The sequence below is a fragment of the Monodelphis domestica genome, chromosome 1 (assembly GCF_027887165.1).
Source record: "Monodelphis domestica isolate mMonDom1 chromosome 1, mMonDom1.pri, whole genome shotgun sequence".
Taxonomy (NCBI): Eukaryota; Metazoa; Chordata; class Mammalia; order Didelphimorphia; family Didelphidae; genus Monodelphis; species Monodelphis domestica.
In genome coordinates this window covers 403988023-404012324 of record NC_077227.1, presented here as the reverse complement: position 1 = coordinate 404012324, position 24302 = coordinate 403988023, and the positions used below count along the sequence as shown (strand labels likewise).

Sequence of the window (24302 nt, the reverse complement as noted above, 5' to 3'; positions counted from 1 at the left end):
AATCAGTGAATCATAATCATTTGAGAAGGCAACTTAAACTTACACACATAAACTGCCTAAAATGTCCATTACTGAGATTTCTACTACTGTGCATATTTCTCAGAGAGATCATTGATAAAAAAATAAGGTCCCCATATATACCCAGATATTTACTATATTTATAATAGCACTTTTTGTGGTAGCAAAGAATTGGAAATGAATTAGATGCCCATCAATTGGGGGTTAGCTAGATAAAATATACTAAGAATATTGTAAAAAGCTTTTCAATTTCATGTACAATAATTGGCTAAATAAATTAAGGTAGATGAATGTAATGGAATATTACTATTCTGTAAGAAACAATGAGAAGTATAACAAGACTTAATATGAACAGATGAAGGTTGAATTAAAGTATATTCAAGAAAACTATACAGTGTTAGCAATGTAAATATAAAGAACAACCACCACAAAATAATCAAAAGCTAATGTTGGAAAATTTCAAAGAATAAGCTTGGCCCTAAAGAAAAGCTATGAGAGACATAAGAAGACATCTCCCTTGATTCCTTTGCTAAGGTGGGGAGGTATCCAGATGTGAGATATTCTATCTATTTTCAGATTTTTCCAGTGTAGTGATCAATTTTTCCTATTTTCCTTAAAAAATATTCTTTTATCTGGGATAGCTCCCTTGAAGTAGGACACATATGCAGCTGTAGACAATTAAAAAACAAACGATAGCAACAAAAATTATTTTTTAAAAAGAAATAATTTAGAGTTTGAGCTAGTATTTTAAAAGTACTCCCCAAATTACCCTCTTTGACAGCGCATATTTAGATTTTTATCTAAAATGTGGCATCTTATGAAATCAGGCCATAAGTACTACTTAAGGACTTCCCACTTTGAATTACTCATTAATTAATATGGGCATGTCATATTGAATGCAGTTTTGAAGGCTGATTTCTCTTTCTAAATTCTTATTGGAAATTCAGTAAAATTTGATTGCTTCAGACTATAATTTTAAAGACACCAGGGGATCTGTTTCATTATCATTATTAATATTTATGTATGCTATTCACATAGTAGGTATTTTTATATGTATATAAAATAGAAAGGATAATGATAGATAGTATTTCAAAGTTTGCAAAGTGCTTTACATGTATTATCTTATTAAAGCCTCACAGCAGCCTTGTGAAGTATTACAGGTATTCTTCTTTCACATTTGAAAAAACTAGGCTCCTAGAAACCTCCCATGATAGTAATAGTAATAGTAATAGTGATAGTAAGTGTGAGATTCTAACCCAGGTCTTCTTGACTCTTAAAAGCACATTACTTTCTCCACTATAACATTCCTGTAGGATTGTTTTCCATTTGCCCCTGTATTTAAATTCTCTTTTTGTTTGAAATATACATTTTGGAGATGCATGGTAAATTCTTAACATTTTTCTTTTTAAATATTATAGAAATTTCGGAATTTCTTTAATCAAAATGAAACCAGTGATCCTGGTAGGGATACATGTGTGATCATTACGGTGGAAGGGAGAACATTTCCAGTGGATGTCTTTTATTTACAGAGGTTTGTTGTTACTTTAATCCTTTAAATGGTGTTTTTTAAAAAATGTGTCTGATATGACATTATATACATTACTGTGTTCTATAGAGAACTGTCATTTGTACATAGTTAAATTGAATTGGTTTTTAGCTACCCAAAATTTATTGATATCTTAGAAATAAAGATTTAAGATACCTTTTAATTATTATTACATACAATATAATCAAAATATCATGTTATAAAATATGTAATATACTTAATTATTAACATGTAATTATTATAAATTATGATTATCAGTTAAGTATTAAGATACTTTTAATTTAATTTAATTTTATTTTTTTCCTTGATCAAAGCCTATTTCCATGTTGTTGGTGTTTGCATTAGGATGTTCATTTAGAGACTATATCCCTAGCCATATCCCCTTGACCCATGTATTCAAGCCCTTGTTTTTCTTCTGTGTTTCTACTTCCACAGTTTTTCCTCTGAATGTGGATAATGTTTTTTCTCATAGATCCCTCCAAGTTGTTCAGGATCAGTGCATTGCCACTAATTGAGAAGTTCATTACATTTAATTGTAACACAGTGTATCAGTCTCTGTGTACATTGTTCTCCTGGTTCTGCTCCTTTCACTCTGCATCAATTCCTGGAGGTCATTCCAGTCCCCATGGAATTCCTCCACTTTATTATTCCTTTGAGCACAATAGTATTCCATCACCAACATATGCAACAATTTGTTTAGTCATTCCCCAATTGAGGGGCATCCCCTCATTTTCTAATTTTTTGCCACCACAAAAAGCACAGCTATGTTAAGATACTTTTTAGATGGAGATCCAGTTTCTTTTATTATATGAATTGAAAGAAGAGACTTTGTTTAAAGTAACATTTCAGACCCTTGGTGCTTTGATTCCCATGGCTTCATAGAATCTATAATGGTGAAAAGTTTGCTTGTCTTTCTTTGGTTGAAGTGTAACATAAACATTTATTATTCTTTTCCTTGATTTGTTTTGCTATGTGACATTCTATATTTATTTACTTATGGATACACACACACACACACTCACACACACATACATGTTGTAGTGCACATATCCACAAATGAAGTAACTGGCCTAATTTTCTGGGCAGGTAAATGCAACTCTTGAACCTACCTCAGCATTTAACATTTGCAAAACTATCTCTGGAATTAAAGGACTTGGGCTTAAATATTGTTGTTGACACTATCTGTATGACCTTGGATGAGCCACTTAACTCTCTGAATCTTAGTTTCTTTATTTTTAAATGAAAGACTTGAATTAAGTGGCTCTGAAGTTCCTTCCAGATCTAGATCTAGGATCCTAATTTTCAGACTGGGAGCAAGTAGGACTTATGAGGTCTAGAAGCTTGTTTTAACAGTTGATTTCTAGTTAATATCCAGGTTACAGTAACCTTTTTTTTTTTTACAGTCCTGTTCCAGATTATGTCAAATCAACTGTGGAAACTGTGATGAAAATTCATCAAACAGAGGGTGACGGTGATATATTAGCATTTCTTACTGGACAGGTAATTCAATTGGATCTTTTTTTCTCTTAAGAACCAATGTTTCATTAATTTATTTTATTTCTTTATGCCATAAATCTTTCCTAAAAACTGTTCTTCCTGTAGTATCTTCTGTTACTTAATCATATACACACACAGAATAGTTTAGAATATAGATTCTTAATGCTTTCTTTAGCCATTCACTTAGTGTTGTGTATCATTTGCTTCCTGGATTCTAGAACACTGGCAGATCTCTGTGGTTTGAACTAATTTGCCATACTGCTTAAATTGCCAGTGAGTCATTAGCGTGTGGGGGCTCAGTGTGAAGTGGGTAGTCATGTTCTAAATTGACTGACTTGTTGTGTAGGAAGTTGGAGGGTGCAGCCAACAGCCTCAAATTCATTTGGCCTTTTTGTTTACAGAAGATATGTGTTACCACATCTTATTTTTTGTTGTGTAAATCTTGTTGCTGCATCCATCCAGCTTTTCCCAGGAATAGTCTTTCTGTCCCAGGCCAGTGGTACCAGCTAGCTTGACTATAACAAAACCCCAGTGCTGGTCTGTTATCAGAACACTCCTCAACTAACCACTTGAGTTGTAATTCTTTCCACTGTTAAACATTTTCCACAACATAATGATCTTTTCTGGAGAAGGTTTGCTGGAGTCTTGCAGGCCACAGCTTGTAGTAAATGTCTGTGTAATGTTTGGCTTCCAGTATAGTGCAGGAAAACTGATTAGGAGAATCACTGTTTTGATTCCCCAAGTACATCTTTCCTTTGTGCACAGTTCTCATACTTGAGTTAATCATTTTGTAACTGAAATTTGTTATCATCTTGGCAATATATATACCTAACACTCAACTGTATTCATTAATAAAGCTGGATCTCTAACCTCAGTTTTCAGTCTTGAAATTCAGTACCATTTTTACCACATTATACTACTTCTCAAAGATGCCAAGCATTAATTTCATTTAAATTTCATTAAGTATCACAAAATGCTATTTACCTTCTCTCTTCTTTTACTGTCTTTTTCTTTGCATTTTAGGAAGAGGTAGAGACCGTTGTTTCTTTGCTTATTGAACAAGCCCGAGCATTATCTAGGACTGGTATGAAAAGGCACCTCCGTGTTCTCCCCATGTATGCTGGACTGCCTTCATTTGAACAGATGAAAGTGTTTGAAAGAATGTCACATAATGTCAGAAAGGTAATTCTACTACCAATAGCTCCAATTTATATATTGCTTTATGATTTGCTCTGTGCTTTATCGATACTATTATTTTCATTAACCCTTACCTTCTGTCTTAGAATTGATACTCAGTATTGGTCCCAAGGCAGAAGAACTCTAAGGGCTAAGCAATGAAAGTTAAGTGACTTGCCCAGGATCACATATCTAGGAAGTTTCTGAGATTAGATTTGAATCCAGGACCTCCTGTCTCTGGGCTTGGCTCTCAATGCACTGAGCCACCTAGATGTCCCTTCCATTGCCCTTTTAAAAAATTATACTACTTTGTGTAACAAAGTAAAACAATTCTAAGTTATGTTCTTGAGATTTGACAAACCTGCTCTCTTATTGAGATTGAACTGGAGGTCATAATCTCATAGGGTATGGCATTATTTCCTTTTCTTCCATATATTTAAATTCCCCTTATGACAAAACTCCTTGGGCTTAGTGGCCATCCTAGCACATGATGCACCCATACACATAAGTCAATAATAAATAAACTATCATAGTTTTGGGAGTTTGGTTTCTAGTCCACTTGTTTTGAATCACAATTTGCCTGTAGTACCACTTTTAAATTTAAGTTTTGGCATGCCCAAAAGCACTTATTTTTGAGCCTGGCAGGGGGTTGGTAGGGAGCATTGCCTTGGGAAACTGAAGGAGCCAGCAATTCTTTTATTGTCTGTGCTTGGTTTCCCCAAGTGTAGCACTTTGTGCTTTTCCTTTGGGTTGGCAAGAATACATAGGCAGGTCAGAAGTTGGACTCTGCTGCCTTTAACATTGGGAAGGTGGGATGGTAGGGTAAGAGGGAAGCAGGGGAAATAGAAGTCTGGAGTCACCTCAAATTCTGGAGACTAGGGAAATGGAGCCTTGGGACATAGTATGGTCAAATTGTAGAGAGCAAAAGGTGGAGGAAGAAGTCCTGTGTTCTTTTCCTGGGTATATTATTAACTTGATATGTGATTTTGGTCGTCATTTATTTTCCCTGCTTTCAATGTTTTTATATGCAGAAAGGAAATGATCCTTGGCCTTCTTTTTTCACAGAATAATTGCCAAGGTAAAAATAAGAGTTTTAAAAGCACTATGAAAAAGTTGACCATGTTTCACAAAGACAAATTTATACCTTACCTACATCAGGAAAGCTCCTATAATAACTGAAGTAAGGCCTTAAAATTTGCAGTATATATGGCTACCTTAAAACATATTCTAAACATTAGGTTGTATTTGATTTTTATTTAAAATAAGAAAAGGTTATTTTGCTTTTTAAAAAATTATCTTTTGTTATTTTTAGGTGATAGTGGCTACCAACATTGCAGAAACATCTATTACAATCAATGGAATTGTGTTTGTGATAGACTGTGGCTTTATGAAACTTCGAGCCTATAATCCCAAAACAGCTATTGAATGTCTTGTGGTAGTTCCAGTGTCACAGGCATCAGCCAACCAACGAGCAGGACGTGCAGGTCGCAACCGCTCTGGGAAATGTTACAGACTCTACACAGGTTAGCATATTTATCTTGTTTTTATTGATTTCTTTTTTCATCTTTTTAAAGCCTTACTTCTATCTTAGAATTACTGACTGTGTATTGGTTCCAAGGTAGAAGAGTGATAAGAGCTAAGCAATGTGGGTTAAGTGACTTGTCCAGAGTCACATAGCTAGGAAGTGTCTGAGAAATTTGAACCCAGGTCCTCCCAACTCCAGGCCTGGCTATCTACTGAGCCACCTAGATGCCCTTGATCTCATTTTTCCATCACCCTTATTTTTGAAAATATCTCTGTCTTCTATCCAACCCAGTGAGTAAAGATTGAAGAACTAAAAAAAAAATCATCAGAACCAACTAATATATCAACTGTGTCTGATAGTAATATTCCATTTGGTAGGCTGTCTATAAATGTTAGCTAATATTATATTACATCATTTGACTACCCACCTTATTAATCATAATTAGCTCTGCCTGGCTCTTAAAATTTTTACATTAAACCCTTACTTTCTGTCTTAGTACAATTCAAAGATGGAAGGGCAGGGGCTAGGCAATTGGGGTAAAATGACTTTCCCAGGGACACACAGCTAGAAAGTGTCTGAGGTTGGATTTGAACCCAGGTCTTCCTTCTCCAGGCCTGGCTCTCAGTCTATTGAGTTACCTAGTTGCCTGCTGCCCCTCTGCATGACTTTTAAGTTTCCAAAACTGAACCCTCAAAGAATGAAGCCATTTTGTTATTCCTTAAAAAAATTCTGGTCTTCTCAGTTCTCTTTACTGAACTATAGTTATCTTTGTTTCCATTCTACTTCAGCTATCTGTAGTTTAACTCTCGTCACCTAATATTTAAGTATTTCAAATTCTAAGAATTGGACCTTTGAAATTGGTCTAGAAAGGTTGAGACACTTTCCCAACATTACACATGTATTGCTCTTTCCACTGTCCTACATTGTCTCTCTTATCCACCTGTTTCTCCTACTCTCTTATCTGAAAAGGGAGTATCTTGGTGCACCAGGAAAACTGTTGGTTTGGGAGTAGGAAGACCTGAGTTCAGATCCTTTGCTCATCTACAAGTTGCTTAATTGCTATGGGTCTCTACTTATATGTAAAAAGAAGGTGTTTGACTAGATGATTTTGTAAGTCCCTTCTGTCTATGAATCCATAATCCTGTGTCCTTTTGTAATAAGATGCTTCTCCAAGGCTAAATTTATACCTGTGCTCTTACTACTATCTTTTATTATTTCCTATGCCTTAACTATAGTTCAGGCAGCTGTGGTAGGGGGAAAAGAAGTCTGGATCTCTGGTCAGGAAACCAGCTCTGACAATTAGCTGTAACCCTGGCAAAATCACTTAATCTCCCTGACCTTTGGTCTCCTCATTGTAAGATGAGAATAATAAATACTAACAGTATTACATATCTCATCGGTTTTGTGGAAAAGTGGTTTGTTAACATTAAAATGTGAGGTTGTTGATGTTATGGTAAAGCTTAATTCCAGAAGTTTTTCTTTCCTGTCCTCAGAGGAAGACTTTGAAAAGTTGCCTCTGTCCACTGTACCTGAGATGCAGCGTAGTAACCTGGCACCTGTCATCTTGCAACTAAAAGCACTAGGAATTGACAATGTCCTCCGGTTCCACTTCATGTCTGTAAGTCCAGGCTCATTTTGAGCTCCCTCTACTGGCTGAAAGAATGCATCTAGTCCTCTAGCATCTAGCTTTCTAAGGTTGATTGTAAAGTATAATAGTTGAGCATTACTACAAAGATAATTCTCTATAGGTCATACTTAGAATGCATAAACACAATCCTCCTTTCCATTTGCCTTTTGTTATAGAGCTCATTATTATAGACTCAAAGATACCATAGGTCAAATTCATGATCCCTTAAATTACATTTAAGTGTTAATTCCATTTCCCAGTACAAACAGTATAAAACTTTCATACTAGTTCAGCTGTTGGGTAATAAATGTATAAAATCTCATTGAACAAAGGTCATTTATAATAAAAAAAAGCCATATAGGCCTTTATGTCATAAAGTGGAGTCAGGCTGAGGTAGAAATAGTTTTTCTTAAAATGCAGCTTTTGTTGTTAGCATTAGTTTCTACAGTTGCTTTAGTTATAGGTTGTTATAGTTGTTATATATATATAGTTATAGTTATAGTGCATTTTTCAAGATCCTTTTCTGGCTGATCACAAAATCAGTGTGGCATGTTATATTCTAGGCGTAGCAGAAAAGGCATTGGAGAATTGTGTTCTATTTCGTGTGTCTGTTATTACTCAATTATTTAAATCTGTGTTCTTGGCCAAGTCACATAACTTCTATCTTCCTCAGTTTATTATTATTGTTTTTTGACAAATGAGTATAATATTTGTTTTCTCACTATTGTATTAGAAACATAGAAGCTGTAGAAAATGTTTTGGGAAAGTGCTATGCAAATATAAAGTAGTGATATTGCTCTTTGGACCACTTTTACATGAAATTTTTAAAGATCTTTAGAATTATAAATCTAAGATCCAACAAGAAAAAGAAATAAATATGAAAAAGGCTAACATCTTACCCCAAACTCTTAGCCTGGAACCAAAAAAATTAACAAATAACAAAAATCAAGAAAGTGCTTTGCTCTGTCTCATTCTAAATTGACTCAAAATTTTGCTACTTTTTGACCTTGTCCTTTTTTCCCCTTTGCTTCTTTTCTTTTTAAAATGTGACTGAAACCAAAAATAGAGGTTTTAGAAACCAAGCAATATGAAGAAACTAGACAGAATCAGAAAGTAGTAACTAGATTAAAGTGAATACTTTCTTCAAACTCAGAAGTACATAATCCTTTCTCAGAAAAAAATATAATTATCAGTGTTTAGATATCATCTGATTGTTTCCCATTCATGTGGAGCTTCAGTGTGCTGTGTTTTAGTGATGGGATGAAGTTGATGTGACACCTTCTTTTTACACATAAGTAATGAGACCTACAGAAGTTAAGTGACTTATAGATGAGCCAGACAAAGAGTAAATAAACAGGAATTCAGGGGGGAAATTTTTCTTAATTTCACAACAGTGGAACAAAAGAGTTTAATTTAAACTTAATGTTTTTTTCATAGCCTCCTCCAGCACAGTCTATGGTCCAGGCTTTGGAACTACTTTATGCTTTGGGTGGTAAGCATATTTCTTTTTTCTTACTGTGTTTCTACTTATGTTATTCTTATAAGTGAACAGTAGGCTAACTCAGGTGGGTCATTAATACTCTGTGTGATATTAAAAGAATAGGAAGAAGGATTTGAGGCCTCGTGGAGTAAATATGGAATAATAGACAAAAGTTATATAAGATGAGATATTATGAAGGGTCTTTGATCCACCTCAGTGGAGGGGGTATCCACATTGATAAAACTGACTTTTTCAGAGGATCAAAATATATTGGAAGAAAGTGAAAAGTTCCTTTTATAGGTTATATTTTGTTTCATTAAGCTAACTAGGGTGTTAAAATACTAGTTTCTTTTATAGGCATGTCCTATTCATTGAAAAACCATTACATGGAATTACACACTTATGACAAAAAAGAAATTATAATGATCTTTTTGATAATACCTAATGTTAAGCCATTTAGACAGAGCAGACAAGAGATTAGGTTTTTCCAGGTAATATTAGTCTCAGGATAGAGATAAAACCTGACTTTAAACTGGGAGAAAAACATTTTCTTTTTTAGTGGCTCTGGTTCTGAGGGACTATATTATCCAGGATTATATTAAACTTTAAAACCATATTTTGACTTGTTTCAAGCATTAATATTAATCCCCATGGGATAAAGTTGTCATTGTTTCTTTACTTTTTTTGAGAGGAATTCATTAACTTTTAGTTATCCTTCATAAATGAAGGAAAAATGTAAGAAGTGTTCCTATACAGTAGCTAATAAACCTATGAAATAAACAAAATAATTTTAATTCTTTTCAATAAACATTTATTAAGTAGCCATTTTGTACGTGGTATTATACTAATATTCATCTCATTTCATAGATTTATTAAATACTATGTAAAGGAACACTCTTTACATGTTCCCCATATTTATAAACTTCATTTCATCTTTGAAAGTTAATGAATTCAATCATTCACTCTCCAGCTAGTCAAAGTATAAGGTAGAAGAAAACTTTTTATTCCTTTTAAACATTTTAAAAATATTGAAGTTTGGGGTTTGGAAGGACAGATATTCTTTTTTAATACTCTCAAGATGTAACAGGATGTAAATCTTTAGGAGTGTTCATTATTTGTCTATTTGATCACAGATCCTTAATGTTTTCCTTTTAAAAAGGCCACTCTCACCAAGATAATATGAGATCACTCATTTTAGAGTTTTTTCTTAATTATTTAGGTAATTGTTGTTGCTTACTAGTATGTCAGCATCCATCAGTTTAGTATTGATTCAATTTCATACTTTGGTTATAGACCAAACAGGATGTAAACTAATTAATTAATAACCAAAGAATTCCTCTTTGTAATCATCTTACATTGCACTATGGTTTGTGATAGTTTATGGTCTCTTACTTATTTTTGTCATTCATTTTATTCTAGATTTCTTCAGCTTTAAATCAGAATAACATTTTTGAAATGCTTAGCTTTGCAAGTTTCAATCAAAATATTGGACTGTCAAATTAGGTTCACTTTCAGCTCCAAAGTAAACACAGACACAAACATTTTTTCCAAGTCTGATTTAGGATAATTTGTCTGGTAATGTAGTTATGTATTAGCTCTTAGTTATCTGTTGGTATATAATTAAACAGTCAATTTGTATTTTGATTTTTTTAGAATTTTAAAAATATTTATACTGATTAAAAAAATTTAATGTCACCTACATTTATAAATATGTATTCTCCCCATCAACTCACAAGAGAGCCATCTCTTATAACAAAGAATTAAAAAGAAAAAGGGGAAAAATAGTTCAGCAAAATGAATTACTATATCCAACTGAGTCTGATGATATATGTGAATATGTAATGTCTTCTCCCATTGTTTCCTTCTTGTGCTAAAAAGGGAGACAGGTAGGGGTGTGCTAAAAAGGGAGACAGGTAGGGGTGTGCTGATAAGTGTTTAACAGCCAGCTATCTGGATATAAAAATTACCCATGACATACTTTTCAATTTAATCTACATTATTAACATATTCTCCATTACTTTAAGTTTAAATAATGAATAAAACAATAAATCAAACACAGATTTGTAGCATTTGTTGTAAATGTTCTTCCTGAAAATTTAATTATCAGTCCTTAAGAGCTAGTTCAAGCTGACCCCAGTTTCAATTAAGGCACATATTCTTCAAATGAGGCATGTTTTTTCATCTCTTCTTCTTGACAAAACTTGGTTATTATAATTACTGTGTTCAATTTCCATTTTTTTGTTCTTTCAATTTGTATTTTTGTGGTCATTTTATATGTTGTTTTCCTCTTTTTATTTAATTGCATTTTACTTCAGTTCTTATCTTCTCACTTTTTTTTTAATTCATTGTATTTATTATTTTTATGGCACATACTCATGATTATACAATGGTTTGTTTAATTGTTTCCCAGTTGATGGGCATTTGCTTTTTTCCCAGTTTATAAAAAAGCCACTTCAAAATGTTCTGCAGGGAATATTTTGGTAGTGTAAATAAATGACTTTCTCTCTTTGACTTCGTTGCATAGCAGTGGGATGTTTCTGTTAAAGGGTATTGACACTTAAGGCACTTTAGTCCCTTTGTAGCACACTTGCCACCTAGACCTCAGACAGCAAAACCAGAGTCCTTACTTTCTCCTGCCCCACTTCTCTTTCCCAAGTCTCAGTCCCCACTCCCTCCTTCCCAATGAGTGCCAGAAATTCTAGTAAAGTAGTTACTGCAAAGAATCCTTACCTCTTCTCTCATTTGTTGCCCCATTCCATTTTTCCTTCCCAGAGAAACTGTGACCTTTTACTTCCAACTCCAAAGTCCCACAAATACCCACTTCCTTTCAGTTCAATGTTTCAGTCCCCAATTCTTATTAATTGTGAACTGAATCCAACCAGACTTTTCTCTCACTTTCCCATAGGGTGGACATGGCCATTTTTACCACTTTGATGAACAGGGAGTCAACATCTATAATTCAGTAAGGTAGAACTGGTTGGCCTTACCATTTGCCCTGCTGCTCTGCCCTCCACACCCTTAGGCAGTTTCTTCTGCTCTGAGGGTGAACTTTTCTATATTGTGTTATCTCCCTGGTTAAAATTTGAGTTCATTGATAGGAGGGACTATCTCACTTTTCTGTTTGTATCCTCAGTGCTTAACACAATGCCTGGCACATGATAAGCACTTAAAAGTGCTTTTTACTTCTTTATCTATTTATTCCATTTCTTAGCATAACTTCAGATTGCTCTCCAGAATGACTGGATTGTTTCACAGTTCCACCAATATTAGTTTAGATGTGAGTATGGCTGTTTTTCCCGCATTGAAGAATATGTTTAGGTAGTCAAAAAACATTTATCCAGCACCTACTATGTGTGGAACACTGTGCTAAGTGATAGGGATACAAAGAAAGGGAAAAGGTAGGCTCTGTCTTCAGGGAGCTCCCAATCTAATGAGGAAGACAACATGCAGACAGCTATGTATTATCAGGCTATTCAGGAATATTGGGAAATAATCAACAGAAGGAAGACATAAAATTAAAGGAGACAATGAAAGCCTTCCTTTTTACAATTATACAGGTAGAATTTTAAGGGCAGGAAGACTCTTAGTCACTTCTCTCATTTTACAGATAAGGAAATTCCATAGGGGTTAATAGGCCAATGCAGTTTGAATGGTTTTTCAGTTTATATGCCTGAATTTGTTTTGATCCATTCATATTGCTGTGTAGAGTCCCCTCAGCTGTGGTAATGCCTTTTTTTCATATCTCTAATCTCATTCTGTTTTAATTTACTTATTGCTACTTGCCAGAATAAGAACCTAACTTTCTTCTTATAAAAAAATATTTTTGATAGCTCTTATTTTTACATTGCTTAGACTTCTTCCTCCCAGAGAGAGCCATCCCTCAAAAAAGATTTTTTCTTTTTTTTTTTTTTATCAAGTGACTTTTATTTATTTATTTATTTTTTAACATTATTTTATTTGGTCATTTCCAAACATTATTCATTGGAAACAAAGATCATTTTCTTTACCCCCCCCCCCCCCATAGCCGACGCATGATTCCACTGGGTATCACATGTGTTCTTCATTCGAACCCATTTCCATGTTGTTGGTATTTGCATTAGAGTGTTCATTTAGAGTCTCTCCTCAGTCATATCCCCTCCACCCCTGTAGTCAAGTAGTTGCTTTTCCTCGGTGCTTTTACTCCCACAGTTTATCCTCTGCTTGTGGATAGTGTTTTTTAGATCCCTGCAGATTGTTCAGGGACATTGCATTGATACTAATGGAGAAGTCCATTACCTTCGATTGTACCACAGTGTATCAGTCTCTGTGTACAATGTTCTCCTGGTTCTGCTCCTCTCGCTCTGCATCACTTCCTGGAGGTTGTTCCAGTCTCCATGGAATTCCTCCACTTTATTATTTCTTTTAGCACAATAGTATTCCATCACCAACATAATACCACAATTTGTTCAGCCATTCCCCAATTGAAGGGCATCCCCTCCTTTTCCAATTTTTGGCCACCACAAAGAGTGCAGCTATGAATATTCTTGTACAGGTTTTTTTCCTTTGGGGTACAAACCCAGCAGTGTTATGGCTGGATCAAAGGGCAGACAGTCTTTTATCGCCCTTTGGGTATAGTTCCAAATTGCCCTCCAGAATGGTTGGATCAATTCACAACTCCACCAGCAATGAATTAGTGTCCCTACTTTGCCACATCCCTTCCAGCATTTATTACTTTCCATAGCTGTCATGTTAGCCAATCTGCTAGGTGTGAGGTGATACCTCAGAGTTGTTTTGATTTGCATCTCTCTGATTATAAGAGATGTAGAGAACTTTTTCATGTGCTTATTAATACTTTTGATTTCATCCTGTGAAAACTGCCTGTTCATGTCCCTTGCCCACTTATCAATTGGAGAAAAGATTTTTTTTAAAAGAGGAAGAAGGAAATGAATAATTAGCCAAACCACTCAATTCACTGAAAAAAAAATCTGAGATTATATGTAATATTCCACAGTGTGGATCCTCTGCAAATGAGGAGGAGGAGGTATCTTCTCACTTCTTCTTTGGGGCCAGGCTTGTTCTTTTGAATTTTGCATCACTGAATTTCAATTGTTTTGTTGTGGTTTTCTTAAAAATTATTTTCATTATTATAATTATTCTATATCTTGTTTTCTTGGATCTACTTTATTATGCCTATGCTCATATGTCTTAATATGCTTTTCTGTATTCATCATTTTCATTGTTTCTTATGGGATAGTAATAGTCCATTACGTTCACGTACCATAATTAGTTTAAACATTTCCTGATTAATGTGCATTGTCTTTGTTGCTAGTTCGTTGTTACCATTAAAAGTGCTATTATAAATATTTTGGCATATATTCTTTTTTATTGGTGATCTCCTTGGGATATATACCTAGTGGTGGAATCTCTGGGTCAAACATTTTAGACCTTTTCTATTTGTTGTTCTTGCTTTTGTACCCTCTTTTTAGCCTTCTCCTATAAACATTATAACTTATAAACATTGATAAGGTACAAACCTACAAGTGAGAAGAAAGTTTATGTACTTGGGAGTATTTATATTTAGCACTTAAAGAAATCAGTTCTTGACCAGTTCTTTCTTATCCTTGATTTTTTCCTTTTTCTCTCCCCCTCCCCCTCCCTCTTCCCCTTCCCCTCCCTCCTTCTCCCTCCCTCACCTCTCCCCCCACCCATCTTTTCTCCTGGAATCATTACAATCATTCCAAGGCAGAAGAGCAGTGAGGACTACACAATTGGAGTTGTCATTTGCGCAGGGTTACATAGTTAGAAAGTTTCTGAGATAATATTTGAATCCAGGTCCCATTGAGCCTTTTAGCTGCCCCTCACTTTTGTCTCATTTAATTGACCCCTTGTGTCATCATTACAACAAAGAACTTTGTGGCTCTAGTACATGGTAGTTCACTAGGGCCACCACTATTCTCATATTTTCTTCAGTTTATATTGATCACCCTTCTCTTCTGTTCTAGTTCTTTATAACCATTCCTAGTCCTTTCTGTTGCTGATTTCTAGCCCCTTTGTTTTGATTTTTCCCCAGATTCATGACCTCATACCTGATCCGAAAGGTGGGCCCATCTACATCTTCCAGTTTCATATAGGACATTTTATTTTGAAGTAATGATAACCTTAATTATAGTTCTGTGTCCAGGCTTTCTCACTTCAGCAACCAATTCTAAAGTTTAAGATATTCTTGTTTTATTTTTGATTGCTTTTATAATTGCACTGAAATATGCCTACTCAGAGAATCACAGAATTTTGAGGTTAGAAGGGACCTTCATGACCATATAATCCAATTTATACCTGAAAAGGAATTCTTTTTATATCAAACCTAACATCTAGCTTGAGGGAAAAGGTCATTATTTCCATTCACTGATGACATTTTTGTAGGCTATAATTCTTAGACAATATTCTTCTTTTAATATAATATTTTGTTTTTCCTAATTACATGCAAAACCAATTTTTAACATTTATTTCCTAAAATTTTTAGTTTGAGATTTCTCTCCCTTGTCTCCCCTTTGGTTTTTTATCCTCTCTCCTCCCCCCTCCCTAAGATACTATGCAATTTTATCTAGATTATACTTGTACAATAGTCTTATAGAATATTCTTTATAAAAATTTCCGCCCAGACCCTAAATGACTTGCCTGCTTATTTTAATTGATTGCCCAGCATTCAGTTCAGCAAATATTCCTTCTACGATGGTACATGCTCAATGTATTCCATGATTGTTCTTTTTTCTGCTTTTTTTTCCCTCCAAAACAGTGGCCCATACTCATTAATTCATAATTCTGTTCCTTTGGCAGGTCTGGATAAACACTGTCATCTAACTGAACCTCTTGGAATGAGAATAGCAGAGTTTCCTTTGAATCCCATGTTTGCAAAGATGTTGCTAGAGTCAGGTAGGAATAAACAAATAGCTATCTTTGATTTTAGTGAATAATATAAATTTTTCTACTACCAAAAATGTTGTAGACTTGAGAATTAAGGAATTCCAAAATTGTGACATAGGATATCAGGTAAGAAATCACATTCATGTTACTAAGAGGTAATGAGTCTAAATTTGAGGGATTTGGGGAATATTTATTCTAATCCTAATCTCGAAATTTACATAAACCTCTGCATTAATAAGATGAGAGAACACTTAATCTCTTCACAGATTTTTAAATTTTGTGGTAAAAAAATAACAGGTAAAAAAATTATTGCTAACATTTTTAGTCAATAGTCAGTAAACATTTATTAAGCACTTATGTGCCTAGCACTTTTCTAAGGGCTAGAGATACAAATACAAAAAGGAAAAATAGTCTTTGCGTTCAAGTCTAACAGGGGAAGAAAATATATATATAGAAGCTGAAAAGGGGCAGGGAAGAATGTAACTCTCTAGGGGTATAATTTGATGTTCATGGAGTCAAAACCAAGCAGAACAGCTGATGGAAAATGAAGAGTTAGTTGAAAAGTTCTGAACCTTCTGTAAAGGCAAACTTTGGAGGAATTTTTCTGACAAACTATTTTTTCTGTTACCCGATTGAGGAGGGCATTTCTTATTAACAACACACACTTCCCTAACGTCATAATTCTCACATCCTGAAGACATATCCATGAGTATGGGAGAAGCTAGTTGGGCACATTTGGAGTCTTGGGATAGCTGGCACACCCTTCCTATTAACCTACCATGGCTTGCTCCATGCCAACCATTTGTTGTTCTAGAGGCAAATGTCATAGGTTTGAGGAACTAATGAAAATGGAGAAGGGATTCCGTTGATAAAACATTAATTTTTTCCCCCTTTCAATGCTCCTTTCAACTTTTGTTCTGTTTTCTACAGTCTTTGCTCCAGGATACGGCAGTTTCTCAGATAGTGGGGGTGAATTTCTGGTCTTGTGAATTGTCTGTGTTTGGCATCTGGAGTTTTGTAGGACTTGGCTAGGTAGGGGAGAGAACACTGGGCTTAGAGCTGATATGCCTTGATTTGAGTCCCAGTCCTGTCACTTATTCACACTGTGACTTTGGGCAAGTCATTTCAACTCTTTTAGGGCCCAGTTTCCTCACTTGTGATATGAATAGCTTTGGCTGAGTCACTAAAGTCAAGACACTAAAGTCACTAAAGTGAATAAAGTCACTTCCAGCATTCAATGTTTTTTGATTTTTGAGTAAATTTTTACCTGAAGGGTAGACATTTCAAAACAGAAACTAGTGGTTAAGGAGGACGGGAACAAGAAAAGTGGCGCAATCTATATGCTCCCTTGCCTCTCTTCTTCCTCCTAATTCTACAGTACAGGCCATGAGGTATCCCTGCTGGTAGCAGGGAGAGTGGGAGCTAGAGGGACAGCACCAGGTAAAGGTGAATAACTATAATCTGGACCTCTCCTACTTGATAGTCCAGCTGCTTTCTTTTCAAAGTCTCCATGTTGTGTTATAATGGATACCTATAAATTTCTAAATGCCTACTTTATACAAATAATGCATGACGCCTCAAGCATTTTTGTTTCACATGTCATACTTTGAGTAAACAACAATTTGTAACTTAATGAATCAATAGTATGGTACCTAGAATGCTTGACTAAGTATTCTTTGCTATAAGTCAGGACTGCTACTTGTCTTACAGGAAATTTTGGATGTTCTCAGGAGATTTTGAGCATTGCAGCCATGATGCAGATTCAGAATGTCTTTGTAATTCCACCAAATCAGAAAACTCAGGCTGTAAGTCCAATGATTTTACATGAATTCTGCATGCATTTCAGCCAACTTGTTCACTGTTGATTACATGACCAAAAATAATTGAAGAGAAAGTGCATCTTTCTACTTCAGCCCATTTTCTCCATCACTAGGCATAATCATTGTTTCACTGTCAACAACCTTTGAACGTTAAAATAACCTTCCCCTCATTTCTGTCTATCACTGCATATGTCCACTCTTAATGCCAAACTCCATCATTACTTCCTTCACAATTTCTTTTGGATACAGTGCTTTCTGTCTATATTGTCACAGACATTTGTCATCTGTCACCTATTCTTTTTAAACTTTCTTATTCAACTCCTCCTCTATGGAGTATATACCACTTTTGATATTGTTATCTTATCTAGAAATTACTTTGACCATTGCATAGATACTTCTTGCCTCAGGATCCTATGGTTATTTATTGCATCTATGTGACTTGAGCAAGTCTTTTCAGAGCCTCAGGTTCCTCATCTATAAAATGGGGATAATGATTCTTGCCCTACCTACCACATAGGGTCATTGGGAGAAAAGAGACTTTCAAGCCTTAACAGTGTCATATAAAATATTAGCTATTATCTCATCATCACCTCCTTAACCTTAGCTTGATTAGTCCATTTATTTGGCCTACAGTGTCACCTCCTAGAGGGCAGGGATATTGTAAAAAGCACAATCTAGTATAGTACCATATGCAACAAAATCTTAACTTAGTGCTTTCTTATAAATAAGATAATTGGATAAAGTAGAATGCCGAGAAAATTTGTAGGAGAGGATTGATTGAAGGAAATAGGTAAAGTGATCTAAGGAGACAGATAGTCCAAGGGATTTTGGTTTAAAAAAACAAACCAATGGAAAGCCATAATATGATTGCAAAGAATTAAGCATGGTCAAAACTTTAGACCAGGATAATTGGTAGCAACATTTAAAAACAACTAAAGAGGGTGGAAATTCAGTGTTACGTGGGATTAGATGGCAGGGAAAATTTTTGATAGTCTGTATGCACATGGTAATTGAATTTATGGGAACAGGTGACATTGCCTAGGATCTTGGTATATGGAGAAAGAAATAAGAAAACAAGGATGGAACTCTAGGAGGAAGGGATAAGGTTTAATGTTGCTTATCTAAAAGAGAAAGGATAGACAACAAATAGTAGATGAGTAATAACTACATAATAGTTAATAATACATGAAGATTTAAAACATTTTTCTTCTTTCAGATGAGGGAACACCGAAAATTTGCTGTGGAGGAGGGTGACCATCTCACTATGCTTAATGTCTATGAAGCTTTTATCAAAGTAAGCTAGTGAAAATATTTAACATACTGTTTTTCCTTAGGTGACCATAAGTCCCTGAAGATGAAGTTTATGAAAATAATGATGAAGCTATGAACTCTTGTTTCCTGTTTGTTTTCTCAGGAATACATCCATAATCTCTGGTTTGGGGTCTCTTCAGTTCAGTTTATTAATTATAATACTGTTGGATAGAGCATTAGTTCTTATGAATGAAACACGAATAAGTTTTAGTAGGCTTAACTGCTCAGCACTTTGTAGAATTCTCAGTCTTCTTAATCTGGTCTTGCCACCAGGGTAGTGAAATGACTCTCAATATGCATTTCAGAATTAAGACTTTCAGTTACCTTCTGTTCTGAATGAGGATCTAGAGGAGCAAGTTGTATTTTAATACTGAGTCTTTCATGTTTGATATAGTGAGACTATCTGGGAAATTTTCACACATCAGGTGTTCCCATTAAAACTTAACAGAATTTACAAAATTTTAACAAACATGGAGATTATGCTGGTACAAGGATCCATGAGTACACATACATCTTGTCAGTTGTGAATTACATTTAGTGTTATGTGCTATAAATGTGACGGGGTGCAAGTTAATATCTAGCTTCCTGCCAAGTGGCATATAACTACAAGTAGGGCACATTTTATCCAGTGGCTATGTTATATGTTGAGAAATTCTACACAAACTAATTTTCATAAGTTAAATCATCTCTTTATTAATTTAAAATATAATTTTAGAGTTGCATTCTAGGGCAAATCTTTTAAAATTGTACAAAAATATTAAAGTGCTTGTTTAAAGGGGAAATGATAATTTTTATATGAAATAATAACTAAGTTCACTGTAATTTGATTCCCATAAAACTGGCAAGATAAAGAGGCAAGGGAGCAAATGTAGTTTGAAGTCCCAACTGGATTAATAAAAACAATTTATGATAATAAGGTTGATGGTTTATAATGAAAAAGATTTGGTTTCATCTTCCTAATCATATTGGACACATAGGTTAACTAACATTAAAAATAATTCTGCTGGCCATAAAGTTTATTTTTGTCACTCAATGGTCATTGAAGTGAGGGCAGCCCTAGTCTGATAGGTGAAGGGAAAACCAGATTTTGAGCATAATAATTAACATCTAATTTGGAAAATAGTATCATAAAATCACCAGTCCCAAAATTAGGTCCTAAGATCTTTAGTACGTTGAATAGGGGGCATCTAGGTGGCATAGTGGGTAGAGTGATGGGCCTGGAGTCAGAAAGACTTGTCTTTCTAAGTTCCAATCTGGCCTCAAACATTTCCTTTGTTTGTGACCCCAAGAAAGTCACTTAACCCTACTTGCCTCTGTTTTCCTTATCTGTAAAATGAGTAGGAGAAGGAAGTGGCAAATCACTCTAGTATCTTTGCCAAAAAAACCATAATTTTTGGACATGACTGAAACAACTTAATAGCACATTAAATAAGCAAAGGTGGGAAGAGAAAATAGCTTCCTTTGTGTATATATTCCAGATGAGGAATAGTGCTGCCTGTTTGTAACAATTTCTTTTTTTGCAACTTTTCTTCACCTCTTCCTGTTCCTTTTCTTCCCCCTCTCTTATCCATTCCCCTTTCTCTCTTGTCCTCTCCCTTTTCTTTCTGTCTCTCCTTTCTTTCTCACTCTCTTCTACTGTTTTTTCTCCTCTCCCTCCCTTTCTTTCTCCTCTCTCTATTCCCTATCCCTTTTTTTTGTCTTGCAGCACAGTAGGAATTCACAGTGGTGTCAAGAGCATTTCCTTAATTATAAGGGGCTTATGAGGGCTGCGACTGTAAGGGAGCAATTGAAAAAGCTGCTTGTCAAGTTTAAAATACCGAAGAAATCTAGTGAAGGTAAGCAAGGGAGTAGGAAGGGAGCAAGAGAGGCTTTGTTCGTAATTTGACCTCCTCTGTCCCATTGTCTTATCCTGGAATTTTCTTTGTAAATAATAATGATGCTGTGTGTTTTAAGTTGGTGCTTTAAGGTTTATAAAACGTTTTCACAGTTTTGAACCTCACAACTTGTGCAAGTGTGTAGACACTACAGCCTCCCTCTCTCTTCTGTAGTGAAGACAGTTAACAAGAGGTTCCATGACTTGCCATGGTCACAGTTATTAATATCAGAGGGCTTTTCCTTTTATACTCCACTGACTCCTCTATCAGGGCAGATTTTTCCAAAGAGCAACATGCAGTCCTTATAACTGCAATTTTAGATTACAAGGTGTGTAGCTATAAATGACAAGTTTGATTATGCTGCAAGCTTTTGCATATCAAATTATATTTTCCCATAGTGATTTATTATGATTTCTGAGACATATTTCCAAAGAAAAATTGATGGCTATCAAAAATTACAGTTAACTTCCACCAACATCCACTTTAGAGAATAGTTAATATGAATTTGATTTTTTTCAAATGACCTCTACAAGAGGAGGTTAAATGGGAACTTTAGAAAATCTTCACATATTCATAAAAAACACTTATCATTTATCCAGCAAAGTGAAAAATGCTAAATGCAGAATAGTTTTATTAAAAAAAATTTTTTTTAAATGCTGTGTATTGGTTCCAAGGCAGAAGAGTGGTAAGGGCTAGGCAATGGGAGTTAAGTGACTTGCCCAAGGTCACAGCTGGGAAGTGTCTGAGGCCAGATTTGAACCTAGGACCTCCTGTCTCTCAATCCACTGAGCTACTCAGCTGCCTCCCAAAAAAACATTTCCAAAGAACTTGATTTTCAGTTTTCTTCAGAATTTATCCAAATGTGCATTAGTCTGATGTTTCATAGTGACTGCTTGTGTGGATAAATAATTGGGATTTTAAATAATTTCAGTAGGATTCTTCAAAGATCACTCTTCAGTTTTGTACTTTTGTTCTGGGAGCAAGGCAAGGATTAGAAGAAAAATGAATACATGTGACTTCAATGGTGTATAGTAAGTGGGTAACTGATAAAAAGTAAAATCAAGGTAGCAGGAGAATATAAAGTGAAGTTGACTACGAATGTACAATAAGACATATTTGTTGTGCATAAACTAAAGTTCAGTCATAGTCTAAAAATACATGAAAATTACCCCTTGTGTTGAAATTGACCTTTGAGACCCTGATTGTATCTTATATTATTAGATTGATAGATTCAAATATTTACAATTTAAAAAATTGATGTTGGGGTAATTTTCCAGTACTTTAATTTGTATAAAATGTTAAACATTGCCTAGCCTCTCTGGTGAGGACTGAACATTGCCCTAGTTCTGATCAGTATTTGTAATGTATATGCTTTTAGAAATGCTTTTGGTAGCTTGCATAATGATTGTATACATCCATGTTCAAGGTAAGATTGTTAGACCTTGACATTGGAAAACCTTAGATATTTGTTTCGAAAAGGTTTATTACTTTTCTGGTTAGAGAATAAGAAAAATTAACTTTTGTCTTAAAAGTTGTTTCAATGTATGCCAGTTTTTAAGGACTGATTCTTCTCCTTGCCTTTTAATGGAGGTGATTCTGCCTTCATAGTCACCATTTTATGTTAATAATGGATAAACTTCACATGGGATCAGTGTGGAAGGTCTGGTAGTTTCACTCTAGTCTTTTCACTTTTACATACAGATTATAATCATTGCTGTTAATCTCCTATAGCATTTAAAATTTTGCAGGCTGCAATAGTATAAAATAAACATACTTTTTAGAATTAGGAAATAAAAGAAGAGAGTAAAACTAGTTGTTTTCAAATAATGTTATTTTTTATAAATTTAGATATCAGAAAATGAAAAAACTGTTTAAAACTTAAAAAAATAAAGGCTTTGCATGAGAGAGGGAAAATATTACTATCAAGCACCAGAGATGTAATTGATTGGTTGAGTTTGGGAAATGTTGTAAAATTTTAATAAAATTAGTCATTTATAGAAAAATTTTTAGTTCACTGTTTACATGAGCTTAAAATTTGAGAGCTACAGAAAAAAATTTCCTTTATCTATGGAATTTTTTAGTAGCATCTTATAGCCATCTTGATAACCAAAGTTCTACCTTCCCAATTGTGATGAATATATTATTAGATCTTCAGCTAACAAAGTCACTGTGATTCTGAAATCTTTTCTGTTTGTGGAGGTAGGAAGCTAGAAAGGCTGATGAGCAGTATGAGGCTAGGTCAGAAGACAACTTAAGGAAACTACAAGGCATGCTGGACCTAAATCTTTCTGTAAATTTACTATTGACAATGTATATAGATTCTGCCTTCCAAATAGTCAGAGCTGTCAAAAAATTAAGAAATGGGGGGCAACTGGGTAGCTCAATGGATTGAGAACCAAGCCTAGAGATGGGAGGTCCTGGATTCAAATGTGACCTCAGACACTTCCCAGCTGTGTGACCCTGGGCAAGTCACTTGACCCCCATTGCCTAGCCCTTACCACTCTTCTGCCTTGGAACCAATACACAGTATTGATTCCAAGATGGAAGGTTAAGGGTTTTATTTTAAAAAAAAAATTAAGAAATACCAGGTTGTTTGTCAGCAGCTGGAACAGGAAGACTACAAAGTATGTTACAATTCACTGATAATAAAGTCCCTTAGGAGAATGGGATCCAGTTGATTACATTGGACTATTTAAATTAAAAATCATTTTGAGATGCTAGACTCATGAAGAAGTTGATGATAGTTTGGGATTCCCAACAGAAAGAGCAGGGACATATAATGTGGAACATATAACTGGAGTAAGGCAGTTTACAGATTGAATTTTTCAGAATATATTGAGAAGCAGTTATATTTCCTTATTAATTTATGTACAGTGTTCTATAATATTTCATTGTGATTTATTTTTGACTGAAATGCACACAATATGTTTATCGCTTGATTTTATGTTGCATTTGTACTGTTATCAGGTTTTTTATTATTTAACTGTAAAATGTAATGTATGATCAAAATATCTTTTAAACATTAGTTAAATAAAGTGCAGGTTTCTGATGGATGATTATTGCATAGATTTTATTTTTTTAAACTGTCTTTAGGTGACCCAGATCCTGTTCTAAAGTGTATTGTTTCTGGATTCTTTGCTAATGCTGCTAAGTTTCATTCTACTGGAGCGTATAGGTAACTAATATTTTATGACATTATCAATGAATAAAGGAGTATTGAAAATAACAACACTATGTTCACTCAGAAAGGTGATAAAGATAAACACAGAAAGTAGGCATTTAATGTCAGATATTTATAAAAAAGGTTGTGCTCATTCTGCTTTTTTTCCCTTTTATTTTTCTATATTGTTTAGTCCTTGGGGGGTAAAAGGAAAGAGAAAAGTTGGGAAAATGAGAGGTGGGAAGAAATATTTTCTTTGTGTATATTTGAGATTCATTCTTTTTTTCATCATTGAAGTATGAAGCATGTCTATAAGAAAATCTGGCTATAACTTTTAAAGGTTGATTGGACTTTTATTTTTAATTTCT

General features: G+C 34.6%; 1 protein-coding gene across 3 annotated transcripts in view; it reads left to right on the top strand.

Moving 5' to 3' along the window:
- The window catches only part of DHX35 (DEAH-box helicase 35), a 63631-nt gene that overhangs the window by 29969 nt on the left and 9360 nt on the right, over positions 1–24302 (top strand). For all 3 annotated transcript variants that reach the window (XM_001381672.4, XM_007474343.3, XM_016428268.2), the window contains 11 exons: positions 1437–1549; positions 2968–3064; positions 4085–4243; positions 5550–5760; positions 7256–7380; positions 8827–8881; positions 15683–15778; positions 17480–17574; positions 18806–18883; positions 20606–20735; positions 23868–23949. In XM_001381672.4, coding sequence (XP_001381709.1) covers positions 1437–1549; positions 2968–3064; positions 4085–4243; positions 5550–5760; positions 7256–7380; positions 8827–8881; positions 15683–15778; positions 17480–17574; positions 18806–18883; positions 20606–20735; positions 23868–23949 — 1241 coding nt within the window. The remainder of the gene's footprint in view (positions 1–1436; positions 1550–2967; positions 3065–4084; positions 4244–5549; positions 5761–7255; positions 7381–8826; positions 8882–15682; positions 15779–17479; positions 17575–18805; positions 18884–20605; positions 20736–23867; positions 23950–24302) is intronic.